At 38.4% G+C, this 22,688-nt stretch overlaps 1 protein-coding gene across 1 annotated transcript in view; it reads left to right on the top strand.

Moving 5' to 3' along the window:
* Positions 1 to 22,688, top strand: part of LOC133641805 (voltage-dependent calcium channel subunit alpha-2/delta-1-like) — a 421,610-nt gene that overhangs the window by 385,251 nt on the left and 13,671 nt on the right. Inside the window, exon 38 of the mRNA XM_062035835.1 lies at positions 8,645 to 8,727. Within this exon, the coding sequence (XP_061891819.1) occupies positions 8,645 to 8,727 (83 nt within the window). The remainder of the gene's footprint in view (positions 1 to 8,644; positions 8,728 to 22,688) is intronic.

Below are 22,688 nucleotides of genomic sequence, written 5' to 3'. Positions count from 1 at the left end.
TCACGTTACTCGCGGATTGGATTTCTTTGTTTCTGGCCTGCACACCGCCATCAAGTTGAATTAAGGTTAAGGAAAGTGTGTGTGTGTGGGTGTAGGTGTGTGTGTGTGTGTGTTCAAATGCAGCCAGGATATCTGTTTGACAGATGTGGCCAGAATGTGCCTTCTTACTGGTAGTTTAACAGTGAAGGTGTCATCACTAAAGTTGGCCATGGGGTCACTAAAAGGGCCATTAGTTGCTAATAAGGTAATGAGCCTTGCAAGGTTTAACACACTTTGTCCTTTTTAGGACTATTCACTTTGTGATGTTCAGACTTTGTGTGGACTTCCCCCGGTTTGGATTGATTGTTTCCTGGTGTCTTCCAACGCCTCGTGCGTGTTGCGGTTTGCTCCCCTCTCATTCGTTCCACTCGTTCGCTGTCACTTTTGTGTCTTGTTACTTGTTTTACGAGATGATTGTTTCTTTGCCCGTCCAGATGTTTTCCACCTGTGTTTTCTCCAGAGTACAGTAATTCTTTTTTTTTACTGCCCAATGTTGATGAATTGGTGTAATAGGAAAGCACAACAGTTAGTTGTTGGTTTGTGTGTTAGCAGATGTGTAATCATTTTCTACACCAAAATTCATCTATTTATTATTCAACTTATTATTATTGTGTGAAACCCCGTTTCCATATGGGTTGGGAAATTGTGTTAGATGTAAATATCAACGGAATACAATGATTTGCAAATCATTTTCAAGCCATATTCAGTTGAATATGCTGCAAAGACAACATATTTGATGTTCAAACTGATAAACCTTTTTTTGTTGTTGCAAATAATCATTAACTTTAGAATTTGATGCCAGCAACACGTGACAAAGAAGTCGGGAAAGGTGGCAATAAATACTGATAAAGTTGAGGAATGCTCATCAAACACTTATTAGGAACATCCCACAGGTGAAAAGGCAAATTGGGAACAGGTGGGTGCCATGATTGGGTATCAAAGTAGATTCCATGAAACAAGGATGGGGCGAGGGTCACCACTTTGTCAACAAATGCGTGAGCACATTGTTGAACAGTTTAAGAAAAACCTTTCTCAGCCAGCTATTGCTAGGAATTTAGGGATTTCACCATCTACGCTCCGTAATATCATCAAAGGGTTCAGAGAATCTGGAGAAATCACTGCACGTAAGCAGCTAAGCCCGTGACCTTCCATCCCTCAGGCTGTACTGCATCAACAAGTGACATCAGTGTGTAAAGGATATCACCACATGGGCTCAGGAACACTTCAGAAACCCACTGTCAGTAACTACAGTTGGTCGCTACATCTATAAGTGCAAGTTAGAACTCTCCTATGCAAGGCAAAAACCGTTTATCAACAACACCCAGAAATGCCGTCGGCTTCGCTGGGCCTGAGCTCATCTAAGATGGACTGATACAAAGTGGAAAAGTGTTCTGTGGTCTGACGAGTCCACATTTCAAATTGTTTTTGGAAACTGTGGACGTCGTGTCCTCCGGACCAAAGAGGAAAAGAACCATCCGGATTGTTATAGGCGCAAAGTTGAAAAACCAGCATCTGTGATGGTATGGGGGTGTATTAGTGCCCAAGACATGGGTAACTTACACATCTGTGAAGGTGCCATTAATGCTGAAAGGTACATACAGGTTTTGGAGCAACGTATGTTGCCATCCAAGCAACGTTACCATGGACGCCCCTGCTTATTTCAGCAAGACAATGCCAAGCCACGTGTTACATCAACGTGGCTTCATAGTAAAAGAGTGCGGGTACTAGACTGGCCTGCCTGTAGTCCAGACCTGTCTCCCATTGAAAATGTGTGGCACATTATGAAGCCTAAAATACCACAACGGAGACCCCCGGACTGTTGAACAACTTAAGCTGTACATCAAGCAAGAATGGGAAAGAATTCCACCTGAAAAGCTTCAAAAATGTGTCTCCTCAGTTCCCAAACCTTTACTGAGTGTTGTTAAAAGGAAAGGCCATGTAACACAGTGGTGGACATGCCCTTTCCCAACTACTTTGGCACGTGTTGGAGCCATGAAATTCTAAGTTAATTATTATTTGCAAAAAAAAAAAGGTAAGGTTTATGAGTTTGAACATCAAATATGTTGTCTTTGTAGTGCATTCAATTGAATATGGCTTGAAAAGGATTTGCAAATCATTGTATTCCGTTTATATTTACATCTAACACAACTTCCCAACTCATATGGAAACGGGGTTTGTATTTTTATTTATTATTATTCTTCTTCTCCAGATTTTGGCGCACTCTACCTTCCACTTTTCTCACCCGATTTAAATCGTTCCAACTTCAAACTGTTCAGCCTATTCGGGAATTGCGGGCTTTCCCTTGACAAATTCCCAAAAATTCCCACATTTCCCAGAATCCCAGGTTTTCCGGGACATTTTTCCCATTCAAAATGAATTGGCCATTTTTCAAACGTCCACCATTTACATCAACCAAATCAAAGCATTCCACCTTCAACACATTTCACCTTCCAGATAATTCTAACTTCCCTTTTTTCCAAGTTCCAAAAAATTCCAGGACTTTCCAAAATTCCTGGTTTTCCAAAGCCCTATTTTCACCCTTTTTTTCTGGAGACTACTCCTTCCACATTTTTCAACCATCAACTGTCAAAGCATTCCTCTTAATCAGGACAAAAAAAAAAAAGTTGTTTTTTGAACTGGAAAAATTCCCGGTATTCCCGAAATTCCAGGAATTCCATAACACCATTTTTCAATTCAACATGTTACTACTTCAACATTTCTCAACCGATTTGAAAAATTCCAAAACCAACCATTTCAACTCATTCAGGCCATTCAAGTTTTTTACCATTTTCCAAAAAAATCCCGTTTTTCCTGAAATTCTCTAATACCATTTACTACTTCAACATTTATTGTCCGATTTAAACAATTCCAACACCAACCAATTCAGCACATTCAGGACATTCATTTTCCAAAAAATCTCACTTTTCCTTAAATTCCCACATTTCCAGGAAGTTCCCATTGAAATGAATGAGACATTTTCCCAAGTTGCACAATTCCCACATTTTTCAACCTATTCAAACCATTCCAACATTAACACATTCCACTCATCCTGGACATTCAAACTAACACTTTCCCAAGTTTCAAACCAAATTCCCGCTTTTCCTGAAATTCTCTAATACCATTTACTACTTCAACATTTATTGCCTGATTTAAACAATTCCAACACCAACCAATTCAGCTCATTCAGGACATTCATTTTCCAAAAAATGTCGCTTTTCCTAAAATTCCAAAATTTCCAGGAAGTTCCCATTGAAATAAATGGGACATTTTCCCAATTTTCCTAATTCCCACATTTTTCAACCTATTCAAACCATTCCAACATCAACACATTCCACTCATCCTGGGCATTCAAACTAACACTTTCCCAAGTTCCAAACCAAATTCCGGTTTTCCTAGAAATTCTAACTCTTCAACATTCAAACCATGTCAGCGTTTAAACGATTTCAACATTTAAACCTTTTCTACATTCAAACTATTCTTACATTCATACTACATTCTGTCAGCATTTCACTTCAAGTTCAGCATTGGAGCATTCACACGCAATTCCTTCAGGACTGGCCTTTTCTAGTTGTACATACTGTTGATTTCTTTGAATGGAGCCCACAAGTGTTGCATGTACTTTTGATAGCCTCTAATTTACACAGGGTCAAAATTAAGTTTCAAATATACACCGTATTTTTTGGAGTATAAGTCGCTCCGGAGTATAAGTCGCACCGGCCGAAAATGCATAATAAAGAAGGAAAAAAACATATATAAGTCGCACTGGAGTATAAGTCGCATTTTTGGGGGAAATGTATTTGATAAAAGCCAACACCAAGAATAGACATTTGAAAGGCAATTTAAAATAAATAAAGAATAGTGAACAACAGGCTGAATAAGTGTACGTTATATGAGGCATAAATAACCAACTGAGAACGTGCCTGGTATGTTAACGTAACATATTATGGTAAGAGTCATTCAAATAACTATAACATATAGAACATGCTATACGTTTACCAAACAATCTGTCACTCCTAATCGCTAAATCCCATGAAATCTTATACGTCTAGTCCGGGGGTCGGCAACCCGCGGCTCTAGAGCCGCATGCGGCTCTTTAGCGCCACCCTAGTGGCTCTCTGGAGATTTTTCAAAAATGTATGAAGAATGGAAAAAGATGAGGGGAAAAAAATCTATTTTTTTGTTTTAGTATGGTTTCTGTAGGAGGACAAACATGACACAAACCTCCCTAATTGTTATAAAACACACTGTTTGTATTAAACATGTTTCACTGATTCGAGTATTTGGCGAGTGCCGTTTTGTCCTACTTATTTTGGCGGTCCTTGAACTCACCGTATAGTTTGTTTACATGTATAACTTTCTCCGACTTTCTAGGACGTGTTTTATGCCACTTTTTCTGTCTCATTTTGTCCACCACACTTTTACCGTTGTGCATGAGTGCACAAAGGTGAGTTTTGTTGATGTTATTGACTTGTGTGGAGTGCTAATCAGACATATTTGGTCACTGCATGACTGCAAGCTAATCGATGCTAACATGCTATTTAGGCTAGCGATATGTACATAGTGCATCATTATGCCTCATTTGTAGCTATATTTGAGCTCATTTAGTTTCCTTTAAGTCATCTTAATTCAATTTATATCTAATGACACATGTAATATGGCTTTTAATTTTTTGCGGCTCCAGACAGATTTGTTTTTGTATTTTTGGTCCAATATGGCTCTTTCAACATTTTGGGTTGCCGACCCCTGTTCTAGTCTCTTACTTGAATGAGCTAAACAATACTATTTGATATTTTACGGTAATGTGTTAATAATTTCACACATAAGTCACTCCTGAATATAAGTCCCACCCCCAAGCTATGAAAAAAACTGCGACTTATAGTCCAAAAAATGCGGCATATGCATACAGTCATCTGCTGTATATTGTTTAATCCACAGGTGTCAAACTCCAGGCCCACCACATCATTGTATGTGGCCCGCGAAAACCTGGAAAAAATAGGTTTCAATAAAATACTTTTTTTTTAATTGTTACTAAATACATTTGTTCTTTTGATTTTGACAGAAAAAAAATGCATATTTTATACTTTAATATTATCTGATCATGCCAGTTCTATTATTATTATATACTGTATTGCAAAACTATTTTTGTCTGATAAAAACAAATAGTTAAATATCTGCTTGTCACCTTTATTTATGATTTTAAAGCAAGTTATACATTTAAAAAAATCTAATAATCAAATGCATATGCATTTTGATTCATCATGATTAATCACAGTTTATTAGCCACATGCATTATGCCATTTAATTTAGAAAAAAAACGGCCCCTCTGAATGCAGCCATTACTGCGATGTGGCCCTCAATGAACATGAGTTTGACACCCCTGGTTTAATAAGTGGTGCTGAAAGGTTCCAAAATGTATTTTAACTTGTCAAGACAAATATATTTTAATTTCTTGTGGTGACCGTTTTTTTTCCCCCTTTGGTAGCATACAGTTAGTTTTTGACATTACACTGTATATACCAGGGGTTGGCAACCCAACGTGTCGAAAGTGCCATATTGGAACAAAAATACAAAAAACTAATCTGTTAAAAGCCTTATGTAAGTGTTAAAATGAAGGCAACACATTAAGTAAGTGTCTCAGAGGGTTAGATAACTCCTGGAAATGACTGACTTAAAAATGCTAAAGGTATAGATGTGTGTGTCCAATTAAAGGAAATGACAGGCTGTCTTATTCTTATGGATCTATCACAATCTTTGGCAAGCTAGGTAATGTTTGCTGTGGTCTGGAACAACATGGCACACAAACAACTATCAGAAATGCAGCCAATATTACATTCATATGTGTCATGAGACATGCAAATATAAATTAAATACACAGAGGACATAAGTAAAGGATATTAAATGTGCTCAAATATACCTACAAACGAGGCATAATGATGCAATATGTACATACAGCTAGCCTAAATAGCATGTTAGCATTGATTAGCTTGCAGTCATGCACTGGCCAAATATGCCTGATTAGCACTCCAACAAGTCAATAACATCAACAAAGCTCACCTTTGTGCATTCGTGCACAATATAAAACGTTTGGTGGACAAAATGAGACAAAGAAGGAGTGGCATAAAACACGTCTTTCTGTGGCGGCACCGGAGAAAGTTGTACATGTAAACAAACTACGATGAGTTCAACGATCGCTGAAATTAGTAGGACAAATACTCATCAGTAAAGTATGTATAACATAAACAGTGGGATGTCTGACAATTACAAAGGTTTGTGTCATGTTTGTTCTCCAACAGAAAATATATTAGAACCATAAAATATATATCTTTTTTCTTCATCTTTTTCCATTTTCACACATCTCTGAAAGAGGTCCAGGGAGCCACTAGGGCGGCGCTAAAGATATAATATATACATTAAACACACATGCAGGACATAAGTAAAGGAAATTAAATGAACTAATATATACTTAACAAATGAGACCTAATGATGCAATATGTACACACAGCTAGCCCAAATAGCATGTTAGCATGGATTATTAGCACTCCACGCAAGTCAATAACATCAACAAAGCTCACTTTTGTGCATTCACGCACAGCTTAAAATGTTTGGTGGACAAAATGAGACAAAGAAGGAGTGGCATAAAACACGTCTTACGGAGTAAGTTGTACACGTAAACCAACTACGCTGAGTTCATGGACCGCCAAAATTAGTAGGACAAAACGACGCTGGCCATACAGTGTCATCAGTGAAGCATGAACACAAACATATCAAACAGTGGGCTTTCTAACAATTAGGTGTGTAATGTTTGTCCTCCTACAGAAACATTATTAAAACAACAAATACATTTTCCCCCCCATTTTTTTCCATTTTTGAAAAAGCTCCAAGAAGCCACTAGGGCGGTGCTAAAGAGCCGCGGGTTGCTGACCCCCGGCATATACAGTGGTACCTCAATTTAAGAGTGTTTTGAGATAAGAGCTGTCTCTGGGTTAATCGTTACGCTTTAAATTGAAAGTAGGGATGTCCGATAATGGCTTTTTGCCGATATCCGATATTGTCCAACTCTTTAATTACTGATGCCGATATCAACCGATACCGATATATACAGTCGTGGAATTAACACATTATTATGCCTAATTTGGGCAACCAGGTATGGTGAAGATAAGGTCCTTTTAAAAAAAAAATAAAAATAAAAAATAAGATAAATAAATTAAAAAGATTTTCTTGAATAAAAAAAAAGTAAAACAATATAAAAACAGTTACATAAAAACTAGTAATTAATGAAAATGAGTAAAATTAACTGTTAAAGGTTAGTACTATTAGTGGACCAGCAGCACGCACAATCATGTGTGCTTACGGACTGTATTCCTTGCAGACTGTATTGATATATATTGATATATAATGTAGGAACCAGAAATATTAATAACAGAAAGAAACAACCCTTTTGTGTGAATGAGTGGGAATGGGGGAGGGAGGTTTTTTGGGTTGGTGCACTAATTGTAAGTGTATCTTGTGTTTTTTATGTTGATTGAATTACAAAAAAAAACAAAAAAAAAAACACGATACTGGTAAAAAAAAAACGATACCGATAATTTCCGATATTACATTTTAAAGCATTTATCGGCCAATATTATCGGACAACTCTAATTGAAAGCGAAAGTTTGAGTTACAAGCATCCCCGTCATTAGTTGGCCTAGCAAATGAACTCTGTGAACCTATATAAGATCCAACCAAAACATCTCGTCTTACTCGCCAGCATTAGCTTATAGCTAGAGATCGCCAACACATTGTTTTCAAAGCATGGGAAGGAAGTGGGTGAGTGTGAGAAATAAGATAAAATAATTAAAAACAACTTGGCAAAGAGGATATTCAAATAATATCTTAACAACAATGAAATGAAAATATGGAAACACTGCTGATGGTGTGTTTGACGGAGAATCAGGAGTCAACTCTCCAAGGTAGATGTTGTGTTATTACTTCACACCACTATTATAGTTCTTAGTTGTACATTGTATTGTACATTTTTTATACAGTCTTTCTAATCTAGAAGTTAGTACTTCTTTTCAAAAGGCATGTTACATTGTGGAGGTTTCCCTCTTGAGAGGGTTCTCCAGATCTTCTTGAGCCCGTGGTACAGGGTTAAGCAAGTTGTTATTTTCATCCACGCATGAAGGGATTGCTTTCCAGCAATATGTGTTTGGGCTTTTCAGTCCCGCGTGTCTCTGTTCGTGTGTTTTTTCTCTCTCCAACTCCAACAACGTGTCTCTGCCCGGCTGCTGCCAATGAAGGTCATTAGATAACAAGCCCCAGCTGGGGCAATCTACTCACCTGCCGCTGCTTCGAGGCCAGTCCCTACACACACCGCAGGCCACGCCCCCCTCCACATACATGTTGTGCTTTTTGGCAGGGCCAAGCACAAATACATTTGAACCGAATTTATTTCAATGGGATACATTAATTTGAAATACAAGCATTTTGACAGTTCCAAGTATGACCCTAAGTTTAGGTCCCGCTGGAAATGTTTGCACTGTGTTACTGAGAGCTTTTCTGGTGTGTCACTACTTTGGTAGACCTTCTTGTTGCTGTTGTTTTCCTGAAAACCTCTGTTCAGCTGAGGGTCCAGATCCATGTGAGCTGGCCCAGAATCCAAGGTACCGCAAAGGACCGGATGTGTGCTTTGACAACAACGAAAATGTAAGACAACCCGGCAGGGATTGCTTGACAAAAACTATATTTCATCTACAAAACCCAAAAGCAGTGAAGTTGTCACGTTGTGTAAATGGTAAATAAAAAGAGAATACAATGATTTGAAAATCCTTTTTAACTTATATTCAATTGCATAGACTGCAAAGACAAGATATATAACGTTCAAACTGGAAAAACCTTGTTATTTTTTGCAAATATTAGCTCATTTGGAGTTTGATGCCTGCAACATGTTTAAAAAAAGCTGGCATAAGTGGCAAAAAAGACAGAGAAAGTTGAGGAATGCTCATCAAACACTTATTTGGAACATCCCACAGGTGAACAGGCAAATTGGGAACAGGTGGGTGCCATGATTGGGTATAAAAGTAGATTCCATGAAATGCTCAGTCATTCACAAACAAGGATGGGGCGAGGGTCACCGCTTTGTCAACAAGCGTGAGCAAATTGTCGAACAGTTTAACAACAACATTTCTCAACCAGCTATTGCAAGGAATTTAGGGATTTCACAATCTACGCTCCGTAATATCATCAAAAGGTTCAGAGGATCTGGAGAAATCACTGCACGAACGCAGCTAAGCCCGTGACCTTGGATCCCTCAGGCGGTACTGTATCAAAAAGCGACATCAGTGTGTAAAGGATATCACCACATGGGCTCAGGAACACTTCAGAAAACCACTGTCAGTAATTACAGTCGGTCGCTACATCTGTAAGTGCAAGTTAAAACTCTACTACGCAAAGCCAAAGCCATTTATCAACAACACCCAGAAATGCAGCCGGCTTCGCTGGGCACGAGCTCATCCAAGATGGACTGATGCAAAGTGGAAAAGTGTTCTGTGGTCTGACGAGTCCACATTTCAAAATTTTTTTGGAAACTGTGGACGTTGTTTCCTCCGGAACAAAGAGGAAAATAACTATCCTGATTGTTCTAGGCGCAAAGTTGAAAAGCCAGCATCTGTGATGGTATGGGGGTGTATTAGTGCCCAAGACATGGGTAACTTACACATCTGTGAATGCACCATTAATGCTGAAAGGTACATACAGGTTTTGGAGCAACATATGTTGCCATCCAAGCAACGTTATCATGGACGCCCCTGCTTATTTCAGCAAGACAATGCCAAGCCAAGTGTTACAACAGCGTGGCTTCGTAGTAAAAGAGTGCGGGTACTAGACTGGCCTGCCTGAAGTCCAGACCTGTCTCCCATTGAAAATGTGTGGCGCATTATGAAGCCTAAAATACCACAACGATGACTGTTGAACAACTTAAGCTGTACATCAAGCAAGAATGGGAAATAATTCCACCTGAAAAGCTTGAAAAATGTGTCTCCTCAGTTTCCAGTGTTGTTAAAAGGAAAGGCCATGTAACACAGTGGTAAAAATGCCCCTGTGACAACTTTTTTGCAATGTGTTGTTGCCATTAAATCCTAAGTTAATGATTATTTGCACAAAAAAAACAAGTTTCTCATTTGGAACATGAAATATCTTGTGTTTGCAGTCTGTTCAATTGAATATAGGTTGAAAAGTATCACTGTATTCTGTTAGTATTTACGAATTACACAACGTGACATTTTCACTGGTTTTGGGTTTTGTATTTTGTGTCCTGTCTTGGCCTTTGAGCACACATTCTGCTGTCTGCCACTTCATATATTTATTTGTCCATCTCATAGTAACCTTGTGACTATTTTTCATTATTTTGCATGCTCTCCATCTCATTTCCTTGGCTTCCGCCTCCCTCTCGGCTGCTGCTCTTGTCCACCATGGTAGGACGAGCCCTTGTGTCCAATCAGCAGAGGATCCACTCTCAGGCACACGTCGCTCTTCTTCTTTCTGCTCAACACTTTTATTGGGTTGGTGTGCCAATATGGTGTATGTGCAGTATCTCTCACCCTAAAGTTACAGCCTATGTATCATTGCAATACAACTTATTTGTACCCTGCCAAACAAAAACAGCAATCATACATTATCTCACCCCGTTGACACGAGGGAGGAACACTTCAAACCTTTGGCAAATCCGTATGTGGAATTAAATTATGGAACAAATTAACCAAAGGAATCAAAACAAAGCACCAATATGATTCACTTTAAAGGCCTACTGAAATGAATTTTTTTTATTTAAACGGGGATAGCAGATCTATTCTATGTGTCATACTTGATCATTTCGCGATATTGCCATATTTTTGCTGAAAGGATTTAGTAGAGAACAACGACGATAAAGATTGCAACTTTTGGTATCTGATAAAAAAAAGGCTTGCCCCTACCGGAAGTAGCGTGACGTAGTCAGTTGAACATATACGCAAAGTTCCCTATTGTTTACAATGATGGCCGCATGAAGTGAGAGAGATTCGGACCGAGAAAGCGACAATTTCCCCATTAATTTGAGCGAGGATGAAAGATTTGTGGATGAGTAAAGTGCAAGTGAAGGACTAGTGGGGAGTTGAAGCTATTCAGATAGGGAAGATGCTGTGAGAGCCGGGGGTGACCTGATATTCAGCTGGGAATGACTACAACAGTAAATAAACACAAGACATATATATACTCTATTAGCCACAACACAACCAGGCTTATATTTAATATGCCACAAATTAATCCTGCATAAAAACACCTGCGTGTTTGTTATGCTAGCTCCTAGCTCCTATGCTAGCTCCTAGCTCCATAGAACACGCCAATACAATTCAAACACCTGATCAACACACACAATCACTCAGCCCAAAAGACCGTTCGCCTAACCCAAGGTTCATAAAGCTTATATATTTTTAAAAAGTTACGTACATACGCAAAAAAAAGTTGCGCACATACGGTCAAGCGATCAAATGTTTAGAAGCCAAAGCTGCATACTCACAGTAGCACGTCTGCGTCTTTGTCATCCAAATCAAAGTAATCCTGGTAAGAGTCTGTGTTGTCCCAGTTCTCTACAGGCGTCTGTGTATCCAAGTCAAAAGTCCTCCTGGTTAGAGTCTCTGTTATCCGAGTTCTTCCATCTTGACTGCATCTTCTGGGAATGTAAACAAAGAAGCGCCGGCTGTGTACTGTTGTTGCTGACTACGTTCGAAAAATACGTCCATTTCGCACCGACAACTTTCTTCTTTGCTTGCTCAGCTTCCTTCTCCATAATGCAATGAACATGATTGCAACAGATTCACGAACACAGATGTCCAGAATACTGTGGAATTATGAAATGAAAACAGAGCTTTTTCGTATTGGCTTCAATGTGGAAGGCATACCCGTGTTCCCCGGTCTACGTCACGCGCATACGTCATCCTCAGAGGCGTTTCGAACCGGAAGTTTAGCGGCAAATTTAAAATGTCACTTTATAAGTTAACCCGGCCGTATTGGCATGTGTTATAATGTTAAGATTTCATCATTGATATATAAACTATCAGACTGCGTGGTCGGTAGTAGTGGCTTTCAGTAGGCCTTTAAGAGACTGTTCAAACTACAAGTGTTAACAAAGTACACAAAAAAAAAATTAAAAAAAATTTAAAAAAGTACAAAGAACAATAACTATGATGAACATCTTGAACCTTTTTTTTAATTTTTTTTAGAGAAATATTATTTATGTATTTAATATGTGTTGACTTACTATGGTACCGTATTTTTCGGACTATAAGGCGCACTTAAAATCCTTTCATTTTCTCCAAAATCGACAGTGCGCCTTATAACCCGGTGCAGAATAATTGTAGTTGCGCTTACCGACCTCGAAGCTATTTTATTTGGTACTTGGTGTAATGACAAGTGTGACCAGTAGATGGCAGTCAAACATAAGAGATACGTGTAGACTGCAATATGGCGCCAGTAAACTACACCAAAACTTAAATGTTCCATTGAGAATAAAGAACATTACACACGGCGCTCGGAAATCTGTCAAAATGTTTTAGTACGACTTTGAAGCCGCACCGCTTGATGGATTGTCGGCGCATTACGGCTACCGTAGTCAGAGGTACAAGTATTACTGTGGTGTTTGTATAAGGACCGCAACATGGCACCCATTAGCAGACATTATCTGGCGTTTTGTTTCACAATATTATGCAAAACCAACTTTTCTTACCTTCTGGTACCTGCTGATGTGTATTTGGGATCTGTAGTCCACTGCAGTCCGTGCTGATACCGTAGTCGATAAGCTTCTTCTTTTTCTCTATCTTCTTGTTATGAGCAGTGTTGGGACTTACTGTAACGCCGTTATTTTCGGCGGTAACCGACGCGTTATTTTTTATATTCAGTAACTCAGTTACCGTTACTACATGATGCGTTACTGCGTTATTTTACGTTATTTTTTATGTAGTATCGGCTGGAAACAGAAGATCTGAGTGTGTTTTATTGGAGCGCTGCGGTGTCGTCCTTCTGTGTTGAGTTGAGTTGAGTTTGAGTTTATTTCGAACATGCAAGCACACAACATGATACATCACAATTTCCAGTTTCTCTTTTCAACATGTTCGAAAAGGAGTAGGAAGAAGCAGAGCTTATTTAATCCTACCCCTTTTCTTTACATAGTGAAGTGAAGTGAATTATATTTATATAGCGCTTTTTCTCTAGTGACGCAAAGCGCTTTACATAGTGAAACCCAATATCTAAGTTACATTTAAACCAGTGTGGGTGGCACTGGGAGCAGGTGGGTAAAGTGTCTTGCCCAAGGACACAAGGGCAGGATGGCGGAAGCCGGGATCGAACCTGCAACCCTCAAGTTGCTGGCACGGCCACTCTACCAACCGGGCTATACCGGTTGGTAGAGCAACATTGCAACATAACAGTTGCAACACTTTTTGTTCACTTCCTGTTCACAATTTATTCACAATAAACTCCATAGGTAATCACAATAAAAATGAATAAATAAATAAAACTAAGAATTTAATAATAATAAATGGTGAAGTAAGTCATATTTCATATCATGAGATAAGTAAGATTACTTTAAGAATGAATGAATGGATGGATGAAATAAATTGAGAATGTTTGTTATGGTTCTTCTTTTTTGTACTTTGTAAACACTTTAAGTTTGAAGAGTTTCTTGAAGTGTATCATATTAGTATATTGTTTGATTGCTTTGCTTAATCCATTCCATCATTTAATTCCACATACTGATATACTGAAGGTCTTAAGTGTTGTACGTGCAAACAAATGTTTTAAATTACGTTTTTCTCTAAGGTTATATTTCTCCTCTTTTTTTGAGAAGAATTGTTGTATATTATTGGGTAGCAGGTTATAGTTTGCTTTGTGCATAATTTTAGCTGTTTGCAAATTCACTATGTCGTGGAATTTCAGTATTTTTGATTCAATAAATAAAGAGTTTGTATGTTCTCTATATCCAACATTATGTATTATTCTAACTGATCGTTTTTGTAACACCGTTAATGAATGAAGTGTACTTTTGTAATTATATCCCCATATTTCTACACAGTAGCTCAGATATGGTAACACTAGCGAGCAGTAGAGAATATGAAGGGATTTTTGGTCTATAACATGTTTTGCTTTATTCATTATTGACGTGTTTCTTGCAACTTTATGTTGTATATTTTTTACGTATCACAAGTGTCACAAGGAAAAGAAGAGGCGCACTTTGTGTGGGTGGGGGCGGGGGGTGGGGGGGCGTGCCTGTGTTTACATCATGGCGGAGCCAGAAGTCGAGTTTCTTAACATGGAGATATCCTCACTACTTTTCTTTTGTCGAGCACAAAGAACAGAACATTTTAGTTAAATGTAAGTTGTGTCTTGGATCAAAGATCATATCTACTGCCCAAAACAGCAATTTAAATCTGATGAAACAGCTACAAAAGCAACATGCTTCGACGAAGCTAGCAAAGAGAGACACACTTCACCTCCACCTCCAACAGCGGCTGGATTTTAATGGAGGGACTGCTAGCCAGGACAACATTGATAGACTCATTGCAGCGTATGTGCTAGAAGACATGCAGGCTATTTCTACAGTGGAGTCACCCGATTTCAGGCAGCTGGACACAAAGGACAGTGAGTACATAAACATGGAAAGCGAGCTAAAGAAAACACTCAAAACTCTTCCTCTGCTCATCTGTCAGCACTGAAGGTACACACTATGTCAATTCTCTTATATACTCTTTCATTCTAGACTTCTAGAGTGTTTGATTACCACGTCACTCTAAATGTATAGACTATACAGTTCACAAACATAAAGAGGGATCCTAGTGGGCCAGGCCAATCTTTCCTTATCTCTAAACTAAAACTGGGGAAATGTGTAGAGTGTTCTGGGCTTCAGTACAGTGTTGATCTCATGAAGACATGATTGTATTTACGAATTCCTTGAGAGAAAAAAAAATGCCTGGTTAGGCTTTGTGTATGTAGTGTGTTTTCCTTGGGTGAAGCCAGGTTTACAGCTACGTTGTTATTATGCTGTTTGTTACTTATGTATGTTATGTTGCAGCTATTTTAAATAGTGTTGCCAATTTGTTCTGGCCTGAAATTAATTGGCCCTTTGAAACATATCTTTGTCTTTGTGTGTTGTATGTAGACCACATTGCTTAGCAGAGTTCAGTGATGCAAATGCATGTCAAGTTGATCAACAGATTGTATTATTCTCCAGTGCAGTAACAGTACTGAAATGAAGGCTAAAAGGGCATTAATGGGAGCCTTAAAAAAAAAAAAGAAGAAAAAAAGAAGTAACTAAATAGTTACTTTTCACAGTAACGCATTACTTTTTGGTGTAAGCAACTGAGTTAGTAACTGAGTTACTTTTGAAATAAAGTAACTAGTAACTGTAACTAGTTACTGGTTTTTAGGAAGTAACCCAAAACTGATTATGAGACATTCATCTTCCGCTTTTGCCATTTCTAATATAAAGTAGTGTAAAGTTCTTACTTATATCTCGCTATGGAAGCGCTAAAAACATACCGGTGTAGTGAGTTTACATTATTCACCCAAGTCACTTTAGTTATTAGAGTTATTAGGGACCCATTTTCGGTGTTGTTGTTGCACTAATGAGCCATCATTAAAACAGTTCGGGCCATCTTTTGACACTTCTTCCACTCCCATCCTTGCACGCTACACCGCTACAACAAAGATGACGGGGAGAAGACTCTGTCGAAGTGGAGGCACGTAAATAAGACTGCCCACAAAACGAAGCTACTGTCAGAAAGCAACTTGAAGATGATGTGTAAAACATCATCTATGCAACATTTTGAGCAAAGAACCACCATCACATGTTATGTAGACCTTTTACATTTAGAATAAAAAATCATAATATCACTCCTTTAATGCGCCTTATGTATGAAAACAGACCTGAATAGACCCGTTCATCGGCAGTGCGCCTTTTTTTTTAAATTTGGTGCTCCCTATGGTCCAGAAAATACTGTATATTATTTATGTATTATTCGTTTATTCACTGTCCTGTTACAGAGAACAAGGAAATGGGATACAATTGCTATGGTATGAAAAGGGGTAGGATTAAATAAGATCCGCTTCATCCTACTCCTTTTCGGATGTGCAACAACTGGAAATATGTGATGCCTTACATTCAGAGGTGGGCAGTAATACGCTACATTTACTCCGTTACATCTACTTGAGTAACTTTTGGGATAAATTGTACTTCTAAGAGTAGTTTTAATGCAACATACTTTTACTTTGACTTGAGTATATTTATAGAGAAGAAACGCTACTTTTAATCCGCTCCATTTATCTACATTCAGCTCGCTACTCGCTACTGATTTTTATCCATCTGTTAATGCACGCTTTGTTTGTTTTGGTTTGTCAGACAGACCTTCAAAGTAGGATCTGTCGCATGCCTGCGTTTCACCAATCAAATGCAGTCACTGGTGACGTTTGACTCCGTTTCACCAATCAAACAGAGCCAGGCGGTCACGTGATTAACAAGCTTAAGCTTACATGAACTCAACGTCAAATTTGAGGAAGCACATGGCGGTAAGTAACGTTAGTAGATATTTTGGCTGTCACCGTAGGCTGATGTTAGCTTCCCTGCTATGAATCACTGTCAAATGTACATCGTGTGGGGACATTTATTAACGCACTGCAGCCTCATAGACACACACAGACACACACACACACACACACACACACACTCACACGCACAGTCGCACACACACTCACGCATGCATAGAAACACCAATCAGAAGTGCACAGTGTGTTCTTAGGTGCAGCCCACACCTATCAGTATATGGTTTGCATAAAGGCTAACTTGTTATTTTCCTTTGTAATCTCTGCCTACTGAGCCTATGGTGCTGTTAAGTTATTGTGGCTCAATTTGCCTCAATTTTGTTTTTATGTTAATGTATCATCATTTAATATATATTATTGTTTTAGTTGCTTAAGAGATATTCCTGGCTCTGAATTTGCTCATTGCTATTGTTATGTTTTTGTGCATTACTTGTTGGCGTCATCATTAAACGAACAGGTTACTCATCAGTTACTCGGTACTTGAGTAGTTTTTTCACAACATACTTTTTACTTTTACTCAAGTAAATATTTGGGTGACTACTCCTTACTTTTACTTGGGTAATAAATCTCTAAAGTAACAGTACTCTTACTTGAGTACAATTTCTGGCTACTCTACCCACCTCTGATTACATTGTATCGTATGCATGTTCCAAATAAACTGAACCAAACCTCAAATACTAACTGGTACCAAAGATTATTTTCTCAAAATAATCGAATGCAATCATCTAAATAAACTATAACAACAATAAAACATTAAATCAAACATTACATTAAATTAATCAACCCATTTATCTATCAGTCTATTTACTACTAATTTTAACTTAATTACATTAATGCAGGGGTCACCAACCTTTTTGAAACCAAGAGCTCCTTCTTGGTAGTGATTAATGCGAAGGGCTACCAGTTTGATACACACTTAAATAAATTGCCAGAAATAGCCAAGTTGCTCAATATACCTTTAACTCTGTTATTATTAATAATTAATGATATTTATCTTTGTGGAAACACTGATCATCTTAATGATTTCTCACAATAAATATATATAGGAACAGATAAATATCAATATGCAACACTTTATTTTTATATTTTCTCTAAGTGCACATTTTTCAAATTGAACATTTTCACATGATCACTTCTAAGACAGTCTTGTGAAATCACAATATCCCATTTTAACTAGCTAGCCACTAACATTTTTTTTTAACAAATCATGAATTCCTTTGCACCATGTTTGTACAAATAATAACTCATGTAAAATACAAAAGTCAACTCTCAAATTTTTAAATAAATCACGTCACACTTTGAACTGGACACCAAATCTGTTATCTGTTTCTTTGTCAGTTAGTGAAGACCAAGTCTTTCAAATATTTTCTTGGATTTTCAAATTCCATTGGAGTTTTGTCTCGGAATTAAAAATGTCGAGCAAAGCGAGACCAGCTTGCTAGTAAATAAATACAATTTTAAAAATAGAGGCAGTTCACTGGTAAGTGCTGCTATTTGAGCTATTTTTAGAAAAGGCCAGCAGGCTACTCATCTGGGGCCGTACTTATCAAGCTTCTTAGAGTGCTATTTTACACTTAAGTCCTGAGAATTTGCGAAATTTAGTCCTACTCTCAAACTTAAGAATAAAAGCTTTTTTATCAACGTTCTTAAGTCTGAGAATCACTCCTACTCTCCACGATATTTAAGAGACCTTCAGAGGTGTCTTAAGTGGTTAGGAGTTGCCAGCAGGGGATGGCACTGAGGCGAGAGAGACGTGCGCGAACGTTCAGGGAACGGAACAATGTTGTTGTTTTTTTTGATGACGAGCAGCTGATCAAACGGTATCGTTTAGACAGAGCGGATATTATTTTTGTCACAGATTTAATACTTTTCGATTCCTTGTTGATTTCTGCATGTGGCTGCAGTGGGCTAGTATATATAGAGCCACCCACACCAGTTTCAAATTAGTTGCCTAATTAATGAATTGGAAAGAAAATGTTATGACAGTAGCGTATGTGTGTGGCCGTGAGGTGAGTGACGTCAGTGAGTGTGTGGGCGAGAGAAGAGAGGGAGCGGTAGCGTGAGTGCCGGCGGGGACTAGTTTGTTTTGTATTATTTTGTAGTTTATTGTCAAAATATACACTCCCATTGTCCACTTAAATATTTCCAAGATATTTCTTTATTCTTAGACAACGGATTCCCTTCCGTGATTGGTCATTTCTATGGACACAGAAATGACGTCACCTAAAATTCCGTTTACGGCACATAGTAATGTCGTAATTCAGCTCTGAGTGTGACACTTAAGATTCAGTCCTACACTTCGCTGAAAGTGTGAGTAAGACGCTTGATAACTAACTTTTAAGTGCAGCTTTCAGCAAATAATTTATTTACTCTTAAGTCAACTCTTAGCAGACTTCTTAGGAGTAATTCTAAGAAGCTTGATAAGTACGGCCCCTGGTCCTTACGGGCTACCTGGTGCCCGCGGGCACCGCGTTGGTGACCCCTGCATTAATGAATAATTCATGATTGAGTTGATTTTGCATGGGAGCATCACTTCAAAACAACAGCAGCGATATTAAGTGCTGTCTGGATGATGTCATTTGAGGAAGCAATATTTCTTCTGCCATCGGTCACACCCGTTACCGTTCAATTTATCATGTGGATTCCCCTTTTAAAAAAAGAAAGAAGGGTGATGTAGTTCTTGTGTTGTGCAACTGGTGATAAATCAGAAAGTCAAAAGGAGCAAGGCGCATGAAGTTCATTAGCGCGCCGCCGTTTATAAGCTGTATAAATATTTAGGATAAAAAGTCTTTTGGTGAGCTCTGCCTTTCATTGTTTTGGAGAAGCTTCTTGGGTCGAGGCCCTTCTTCATGTGCGTTTGTGTTTATGCTCAGGGAGCCATTTGTGCTACCGAGGGGGAAGTAGGAAGTGGCCCTTACTCGTCTTTCCAACTCTTGTCGTTACCTTTAGCTGAAGTCCTCGGAGGAAGACATATTGTGTCATTAAAGTAAACAAAGGAAGCGCTGCATGGATTTCCTGCCCTTTGATTCCTAATGGCATGCGAGAGCTTCCTGCGTACTCCCAACGCACACACTTAAACGCACACGGAAACAGCCCATTTTAAAGTTGCAGGCAGGTGTATCATTCAGACTGCAGTTTGGGTTAGGGTCAGATTTAAGACAAGCCTCAATGTACAAAACCCAAAACCAGTGAAGTTGGTGCGTTGTGTAAATGGTAAATAAAAAGAGAATACAATGATTTGCAAATCCTTTTCAACTTATATTCAATTGAATAGACTGCAAAGACAAGATATTTCATGTTCGAACTGACAAACTTCTTTTTTTTTGCAAATAATCATTAACTTAGATTTTAATGGCAGCAACACATTGCAAAGAAGTTGTCACAGGGGAATTTTTTACCAGTGTGTTACATGGCCTTTCCTTTTAACAACACCCAGTAAACGTTTGGGAACTGAGGAGACACATTTTTCAAGCTTTTCATGTGGAATTATTTCCCATTCTTGCTTGATGTACAGCTTAAGTTGTTCAACAGTCTCCCTTCTCATATTTTAGGCTTCACATTTTCAATGGGAGGCAGGTCTGGACTACAGGCAGGCCAGTCTAGTACTCGCACTATTTTACTATGAAGCCACGCTGTTGTAACACGTGGCTTGGCATTGTCTTGCTGAAATAAGCAGGGGCGTCCATGATAACGTTGCTTGGATGGCAACATATGTGGCTCCAAAACCTGTATGTACCTTTCAGCATTAATGGCGCCTTCACAGATGTGTAAGTTACCCATGTCTTGGGCACTAATACACCCCCATACCATCACACATGCTGGCTTTTCAACTTTGCACCTATAACAATCCGGATGGTTCTTTTCCTCTTTGGTCCAGAGGACACGACGTCCACAGTTTCCAAAAATAATTTGAAATGTGGACTCGTCAGACCACAGAACACTTTCACACTTTGCATCAGTCCATCTTAGATGAGCTCGGGCCCAGCGAAGCCGGCGGCATTTCTGGGTGTTGTTGATAAATGGCTTTGGCTTTGCATAGTAGAGTTTTAACTTGCACTTACAGATGTAGCGACTAACTGTAGTTACTGACAGTGGTCTACTGAAGTGTTCCTGAGCCCATGTGGTGATATCCTTTATAGACTGATATCGGTTTTTGATGCAGTACCACCTGAGGGATCGAAGATCAGGGGCATTGCCGCTTACGTGCAGAAATTTCTCCAGATTCTCTGAACCTTTTGATGATATTACGAAGCGTAGATGGTGAAATGCATAAATTCCTTGCAATAGCTGGTTGACAAATGTTGTTCTTAAACTGTTCTATAATTTGCTCACACATTTGTTGGCAAAGTGGTGACCCTCGCCCCCTCCTTGTTTGTGAATGGCTGAGCATTTCATGGAAGCTACTTTTATACCCAATCATGGCACCCACCTGTTCCCAATTTGCCTGTTCACCTGTGGGATGTTCCAAATAAGTGTTTGATGAGCATTCCTCAATTTTATCAGTCTTTTTTGCCACTTTTTTGAAACATGTTGCAGGCATCAAATTCCACAGGAGCTAATATTTGCAAAACATAACAAAGTTGACCAGTTCGAACATTAAATATCTTGTCTTTGCAGTCTACTCAATTGAATATAAGTTGAAAAAGATTAGCAAATAATTGTATTCCATTTTTATTTACCATTTACACAACGTCACAACTTCACTGCTTTTGGGTTTTGTAAGAAAACCCCACTTTATTTTGAAGATCAATTCCACATCAAAGACATTGAAAATAATCACGATATTTTTGCCAACGTTCTTAAACTTCGGAGCACTTTTTTCCCAGAGGTTCTCACTGATGTGGAGACAGCAGGCGGAGTTTCTAGTGGAAAAAAGTACCAAAACCAAAACAGAGTGCAGCAGGGAAATGCACAGAAAAGCATACAGAGAGCCTGCGACAAAAAGAATAGCAAAGTCCAAACCTCCGTGACTCCAAACAATGATCCCACAACCAAACAATGATCCCACAACCAAACAATGATCCCACAACCAAACAATGATCCCACAACCAAACAATGATCCCACAACCAGCCACGACAGAGAAATCAGTTTTCGTCATCACTGTTCAATTATTGTAACGACCGTCGAGACGCTTTAAGGAGGACATAATTCCGTCGATCACTTTATCGGGCAAGACTCTTTGACGGCCTTTAGCACATGACCAAAACATTGATAAAACAAAGTACATCTAGCAAAACTGGTCATTTTCTGCCATACAAACCAGACCAAAACCAATTTTTTCATCTGTCATATCAACACCACACATGTGTAATTCCAGGTCGTTACACTGTGATTTAACAGTCAAATGTGTGTTTATTCTACTTATTAATAATCTTAAAATATACATTTTAATCATGAAATGCTGTTATTACAATAAAGAAATACTAATAAAAATATATATTTTACAAACAGAAAGTTACAGGAATGTACACATGATCCCATGCTTACATCTCATTGTGCAACATGTGAATGTTTTAATGGGAAATAAATGCAATGTCTGAAAGGGGTACACATTATTTCCAAAGCAGGACCTCCACCCAGACAAACAATGCAAGTACACAGCTCATGAAAAACAATATTGTTTTGCTGTTGTCATTGTAAGTGGGCCAAAACACTTATATTAGAAAATAACCTCATGGAAATTACTACTGTCATTTTGAGTGTTATAATAAGAAATGTAACTTGTTATTTAGTCTGAAATCAGATTTCTTGGGGTTATCTTGGATGAAAAGTTGACATGGAAAGCTCATATATTGCAAAAAGCTTATTTATTTTGAACAAGGTTAAATACAGTTTCCCGTATAACACAATGAGAATGTTATATTGCTCAATTATTAAACCTTATTTCAATTATTGTGCAGAAATATGGGGAAATACATATCACAGCAACGTAATGCCTTTATTTCTTTCACAGAAAAGAGCAATTCGTATCATTTTACAATAGGATATAGAGACCACACAAATCCACTTTTCATTAGGTCAGGATTATTAAAACTTAAAGGCC

The sequence above is a fragment of the Entelurus aequoreus genome, linkage group LG24 (assembly GCF_033978785.1).
Source record: "Entelurus aequoreus isolate RoL-2023_Sb linkage group LG24, RoL_Eaeq_v1.1, whole genome shotgun sequence".
Taxonomy (NCBI): domain Eukaryota; kingdom Metazoa; phylum Chordata; class Actinopteri; order Syngnathiformes; family Syngnathidae; genus Entelurus; species Entelurus aequoreus.
This window is presented reverse-complemented; position numbering and strand designations above follow the sequence as displayed.